Below are 6963 nucleotides of genomic sequence, written 5' to 3' on the forward strand. Positions count from 1 at the left end.
TACGTTATGAAAGGCAGAATAGGAAGTTTTAACTTGCTTGTGACTTTAAATCTGCTCCTTTAAATGATCTGCATGTCTCCTGTGATTGGCTGTTCGAGATTCTTTGCACACTTCTGATTGGTTGTTTCTGGTTCCTAGAGGCACTTCTGCTTTGCTCCTTCCCCTTTTCATGCATTCAGATCATGAGACTTCTGGTTGCTGTTCCCTGCTCTTCCAGACCACAAAGTACTAACCAAAAAAACCTTTTCCAGTTGTAAGATAGGTAAGTGTCTGTTTGTCATTTTGTCCTAAATCCTTTATTTTCCTCCACTACATAACATTATGGTCGGTTACTTTTGTCAACTTTAGCTACACCACAACAACATTTGAGGTTTTCTGGGAAGTAAGAGGATTAGCATTAGACAGAAAAAACACAAAGTTGTCAAAGTTTGGTCAAAAACTAAAAAACTAAATTCGAATTTGCTTAAAATGTTGATGCTTGAGACTCTAGTTATCTCCCAACATATAACCAACCACAACCAACAAGTATGAAGATAACAATTTCGCAATATCACAGTATTACAACACAGTGGAGTGATCTAAACAGTGCTGTATTTTCCTTCTTTGCAGGGATGAGTTCCTTTCATCACAAGGTGTTGCTTTTCTTAAATCTGATCAGCCTAGTGTCAGGGCTGCAGTTTGCCACAGAAGAGCCTTTCCTCACGGTGTGGAACGCCCCTACTGCCAGCTGTCTCTCACAATATGGCATTGACCTCGATTTGGGCACGTTCAGCATTGTCCAGAACCAGAACCAGACATTTATAGGTGGAAACATTACAATATTTTACTCTGAAAAGCTTGGTTTGTATCCCAGGTACAATGACAATGCAGAGGCTATCAATGGCGGGGTACCGCAGAACGCCAGTCTGGACAAACACCTCAGGGTGGCCTCTGAAGATATCCACACCTGGATCCCTGATAGGGATTTCCAGGGCCTGGCTGTGGTGGACTGGGAGAGCTGGAGACCAGTTTGGGAGAGAAACTGGGACAGTAAGCAGGTGTACTGGGCGGGCTCAAGAGCACTAGTGAAGTCCAGACATCCAGACTGGAGTCCTGCAGAGATAGAGGCCGCAGCCCGGGGGGAGTTTGAGGAAGGTGGGAGGAAGTTCATGGAGGAAACGTTAAAGCTGGGGCAGCAGGAGAGACCAAATGGGCTGTGGGGCTTTTACGGTTTCCCCAACTGCTACAACTACTACAGCGACAGAAGCAGGAACTACACAGGCGAGTGTCCACCTGTGGAGCTGAAGAGGAACGACCATCTGATGTGGCTGTGGAACGTCTCCTCCGCTCTTTACCCCGACATCTACCTCAGCCTGCAGCTGCGAGACCTGAGCAGAGAAGTGCTCCTCTACACCCACCACCGTATCCTGGAGGCCATGAGAGCTCCATTAGCACCACCTGTGTTCCCCTACGCTCGCATCGTCTATACATACACGTTAGATTTCCTCTCTCAGGCAAGTGGCAGATGTTTTAATTAAACTCATTGTGGGATTGTCGTGATTTGATTCTGATTGTTCTGCATGCTTTTTCCTTACTGCAGGAACATCTGGTCTACACCGTCGGAGAGAGCGCTGCTTTAGGATCTGCAGGGGTGGTGCTGTGGGGCGACCATACCTTCTCCAAATCTCAGGTACAGTGACTCACACGGTAACCATTCACACAGTATGTCTGGGTACATGTTTTGTGTTTATGGTCATTCATATTTCTCATGTAAAGCTTACATTGATCATGAGCACTCAAAAGTGTTTTGTATTTACTGCTCGATAGACAATGGTGATTTTGTTTTGTTTTTACTTAGTGTCTCTATGGTTATTTTAAAAGTCACTGACTAATGGTTTAAAAACCAGAAATAACCTCAAACATCATGATGAAGGCAAGATAGCCAAAGGAAATCATAAAGAAAATTTGGAAAAGAGCTGTACGACATGTTTTAACTTTTATAGTGTGTGTTCTTGCTTAGACAATTTAAAAAGTATCTTGATGCTTTCAGTGATCTTTATCATTAGCTCCTTTCTCAGAGGTTAAAATAAAAACACATTTGAATTAAGGCTTCTTTTATTGTGTTGTAACTTTCTGGTCCTTTAGCTAATGTCTTAGAAAGTGTTCTACTAAAAGAACATCTAGTATTATTCTATATCTCATTTATCTCATGTCAGCAAATCCCATCATGGGCACTTATACTGAACACCTTCAAATAAGTTCAATTATTTGTATTCACAAACAGTTTAATAGCACTATTGCAATTATAGGAAATAATCCAAAACTTCAGATTAGAGTTTCATTTTCTGTAATATTTACATGATATATTACTGACACATCTATATATTTGAGAGAGTTCATGTTAAAACAGAAACATTTCCAAGTTAAAAACACCAAACAATAACCAAACACCCTAAAAACTAAACTGATCCAACCCTCACTACTCATTCATACACCTCTTAACAAATATCTAGTTTAATAGAATTTCCCAAACATACTGTGAAATTTGACCTGTTTTAAATGCGATGCTCTTTTATGAGCAGAGGCTCATATGTGTTTAAGTTCTCTCTTTTTTAAATCAATACTAATGTGAATGCTTTATTTATGTCTCTCTTATTTCTTTCCTCCTTTTAGGCTACTTGTGAGGCTGTCAAATTGTATATGGACCAGACTCTGGGTCCTTACCTGGTGAACGTCACGGCGGCTGCCACTCTCTGCAGCCGGACCATGTGCTCCTCTCAGGGAAGATGCCAGAGGAGGAACTCAGAATCAAGGGCCTACCTCCACCTGGACCCTGCCGTGTGGAAGGTGGTGTCTGAGAAGAGACCACGGGGACGGCAGAACTACAGAGTTTTAAGACAGATGAAAAAACACGAGGTAAAATTCATGAAGTCTGAGTTTCGGTGCAAGTGCTACCCTGGATGGGGCGGGGAGAGCTGCTCCAAACGAAAGCAAGGATAACAGACTTTCCTTAACGGAGTTTCAAGGACTGTATTGGTATCATAAATGGCATTCAAGTCTTTAAAACGTGTCAAAATGAACCACTCCATGGGTAGAATGGTTAAAAAAAAGGTCAATTTTTTTACAATTGACCTTTTTTACATTTCCCTTGATTTTCATCACTTGGATGTTTGAGCCTCACTGCACAAAATGATTTATGTGCAGTGTTCGTCGCTAGAAAACCGTTTACACATCTGACTTTAAACGATTTGTACATGCAGGATCTTGGGTGATGTGGAAAACCGGAACCATCCAGTGCACAAAACCTGAGAATGGAATTATGGATGCAGTGAAGGAGACATATTATGTAGTACCACATGCTACTTTATACTCTTACTGCAATACATTCCAGTGGGAAATATTGTACATTTTAATCATTGTTTTTTTCAGTGGAAGCTTTTAGTTGCTTTAAAGATTAGGGCTTTAAAATGATTAATCAATTAATACAAATGTATCAACCAAGGGAAATATGATTTATTGCAAGAGATTACTGATTGCATGAACACCTTTTTAAAAGCTGCTTGCAAATTAACAGCACAATATATGATGGGACTTTCTGAATTATAAGGATTTTTTTCTCTTAATACTTTAAGTACATTTGACTGATGATACTTTTGCTTATTGGCTTGTATGCATATTTATTGAAATAACCGTATGATGGGACTTACTTGAGTAAAACAACTTGCCTACAATAAGTTTGATGCTGTGGCTTTCATATTAAATATTTCTGTGAATGGTTCCGAGCAGCAGGTGGCGCTGTGGGACAGCTAACTGGCAGAGATGCATGAGACATCAAGGTCAGAGCTCTGGGTGTTAGTAATCACAAGGAGAGTCAAATCAGTGTAGGGGAAACAAAAATAATTGACTCAGTAGATCCGCTTCTTCTGACTATATGCTCCAACTCTGCAGCCGCCGCAGCGTCCATGAAGGGTTCAAGTCTGACAGAGAAGCAGAGAGGGCACAAGGTGACCTTGATTGATTTACGAGTGGCTGTACAATGTTGTCTTATCTGATAGCCACCGCTGCTCCAAACTGGTGTTGTTGATTGTGATTTCCCCCTCTGTCCCCTGCGGGGCCGACAGGCTGGAAGAACAGACTCCCACAAGGTCCTGCTGCTTCCTGCTTCCTGCTTTATCATCATCTGGCTGGATTATAGGGAAGATGGATGCTCTTTTTTAAACTGGAGATAGGTTTTCAGCCTGTGTTCTTTTAAAACATAATTTAAGTCTTTGGCATTGATTGTGCAGTTTCTGGAGAAAAACAATTTGCGTTTCATAAGCCAGAGACAGAATGTAATGTCCAGCCTATATTTACCTATATTTAGTTTCTTGATAATGGCAGAAGGAAACACAACAAGGCTCTCCTTCTGATTGACGTTTGTGCTGCTTGTCAATCTATTTGTGATTATTATGTTCACCTTGGCAGCCTTAAATCCACTCCCTCTGTCCAAATAGAGAGACAGAATTATAATAATGCTGTGTTGTTGTTTAATAGGCTTGGGTTTATTAAAGATGTTGTTTACAATATTACATGCCATTCATTATGCAATGTCATATTTAACATTTTGGACCAGTATTTCACATTTTAAAAGAAAAACTTGCAGAAATAATTTGACACGGTGAATTTCACACATTACGAGCAGCATTTATCAAATGATCCCACAAACTTTGAAATTGCCTTTCAGTGTCATAAATGACTACATGAGCAGCGCCAGTCTGATCTGTTTATCTGGTTTGAGTGGTCTTCTTTCCCCTCCACCCTCTGTCAGGTCTGGCAGGCCCTCTATTTCTCTATCCTCTCATCTCTGCATTTCTTCATTTTAGCGTCTCGCTCTGTCACCCCTCCATGGTCACGTCTCCCCTTTCGCTGCTGCTCGGTCTAGAGATCGTCTCGCTCGCACTCCGTTTAATAACTGTTTTGTCACGCTCCGTGTCTTTGTCCTTCAGAGGAGTCGACTCTGATCAGGTTTCTTAAAGATCTGATGCGCACTTGTTTACATGATTTATAATAATAATAATAATAATCCTTATATTTATTATAGCACTTTATCAATGACTCTCAAAGCACTTTACAAATACACATTACACATACAGATCATACATGTCTACATGTCACCAAAGACACGTGCTGTGCTTTGATCAGACTTTTATATGAATAGTTTGATGTACAACTATTTGCTTGATTGCTTAGAGTTAGACACGAAGATCAATGGCGGTATCTCTGCACTAAATGTGAAGCTAAAACCAGCACGTGGTTAGCTTAGCTTAGTTTAGCGCATAGAAAACTCTCACGCTGGTTGTTTCCTGTTTCCTGTGAATATTTGTTTCAACTATGACTGTAGTTGTTCCCTAACTGTACCCAAATCATTATGTGCTGGACTATGTCTTGGTTGGGAGCAGTGGCCTCTGACAGTCCCTACTGGTTTTAGTACAACAAAAAGGATGTAAGACTTTGTGAACATTACACATTAGGGTTGGTAGGAGGGTGCGCTCACTGCGTTCTTTCCCTGTCCAAAAAGGTTAAACTATTCCTGCAATGGAAATGATGGAACCTCTGAAAGGCAAGTGAGGGAAAACAAATCTGGTGATCCATTTTCTCAGGTCTGATCTAAATTGTCTTCACTCCTATGTTGACGACTTAAGAACAGGTTAAAAATGGTTTCTATAAGGATTTACCTTGCAAAAAAATGACTCTTTCATAGTTCTTTATTTATAAAAACAAAACGTTATCATGTTTTCACAGATTAAAAGTTTTTTTTGACAGGTGTAAAAAAGTAAATAGGAAATATTCCTGAAAATGTTTTCCCCCCTGTTTAACCGATGAAAAAAAACAACGCAAGATTATCTGTGAAAAAGTGTTTTTTTCCCACCTGTTAAGTCATAAACACTGGAAAGACATTTTTTAAATCAGAACGGATAGCCAGAATGTCTTTGTTTCGAGCTAGGGCATTTGCATTTATATGCATTTGGCAGATGGTAAACCACACCTTTTTTTATGAGCTGGAATTACATGCCACTACTTCATACTTACAGCTACTGATTGTGAGTGAGTAGGCTATAAAAACCGATGGAGAGGGGTCATTGAATCACTTTTTATCACATCTCCATGTACGTAAATGAAATCAGAGCAGGGGATCAGAGACATTACATGAAAGGCAGAGTGTGAGAGAGGTCACAGTGTCCTATTTCTGAGATGGAGCTCTGACATTTCTGCACCGACTGGTAGGATCACCACCAGCTGCAGTCAGACCACATCCTATAGGAGTCGCTGACCAGGTGATCAATGTATTTGCACATAAATGAATGTGTAGGGATGTGCAGAAAGAACAGACCACTGTGTCTTTCAGTTTCCGTGTGTGTGAAGCGTAGTGTGTGTGTTATTGCTGTTGAGGATTTGCTTCTTCTGCTGCCTCCTGATGAGAGGTGACCTGACAGACTGTCCCATGTGACTTCTCCTGAGACGAGCAGCACTGCGCTCAACCCCAACCCCACCCGCCCTGCAAGACCCCATCAGAGCTTTAGAGCAAAAGGAAACACCCATTCACACACTTGTGATACAAAGGTGGCTCCTGCCAACGCCACACAATAACTGTGTGTGCCCCAGGAGCCATTCAGGTGGAAAATTACACTACCCAATCAATCGCTAATAGAAAATCTTTCATCTGGTAGCGGCCAATCATATGCTGGCTGTGTGCTTTCTCCTTGAAACAACGGCCAATCAGTTGCTCACAATGCTTGTCACTGTCATGTTGATCATCATCAAATGTAATTATTCTCCTGTTTCATGGACAGATATTGATAGCGGTGGTCGGTGACGGATGATGAGGGTAAATAATGCAAGCTAATCAGAAACTAACTATGCAAGTGGAAAGAGAATAAGCATTTTCCCAACCCAGGCAGTCTTTCAGTTTGTAATTTGTGATATTTTTTTCTTTCTGCAAGCATA

The 6963-nt window shown here is 40.9% G+C and overlaps 1 protein-coding gene across 1 annotated transcript; it reads left to right on the forward strand.

Moving 5' to 3' along the window:
• Window positions 1-170: 170 nt before the first annotated feature.
• Window positions 171-4725, forward strand: hyal1 (hyaluronidase 1). Its single transcript, XM_034218965.1, has 4 exons — window positions 171-262; window positions 610-1493; window positions 1580-1669; window positions 2653-4725. Exons 2-4 carry the CDS (start codon window positions 612-614, stop codon window positions 2977-2979), a joined length of 1299 nt encoding a protein of 432 aa, XP_034074856.1. The 5' UTR covers window positions 171-262; window positions 610-611; the 3' UTR covers window positions 2980-4725.
• The last annotated feature ends 2238 nt before the right edge of the window (window positions 4726-6963 follow it).

The sequence above is a fragment of the Gymnodraco acuticeps genome, unplaced genomic scaffold, assembly GCF_902827175.1.
Source record: "Gymnodraco acuticeps unplaced genomic scaffold, fGymAcu1.1, whole genome shotgun sequence".
Lineage (NCBI taxonomy): Eukaryota > Metazoa > Chordata > Actinopteri > Perciformes > Bathydraconidae > Gymnodraco > Gymnodraco acuticeps.

Coding starts and splice junctions, on each gene's coding strand:
- hyal1 (XM_034218965.1), top strand. CDS start 612: ATGAGTTCCTTTCATCACAAGGTGTTGCTTTTCTTAAATCTGATCAGC. Junction 1,494..1,579: donor CGTTAGATTTCCTCTCTCAG/GCAAGTGGCAGA, acceptor TCCTTACTGCAG/GAACATCTGGTCTACACCGT. Junction 1,670..2,652: donor ATACCTTCTCCAAATCTCAG/GTACAGTGACTC, acceptor TCCTCCTTTTAG/GCTACTTGTGAGGCTGTCAA.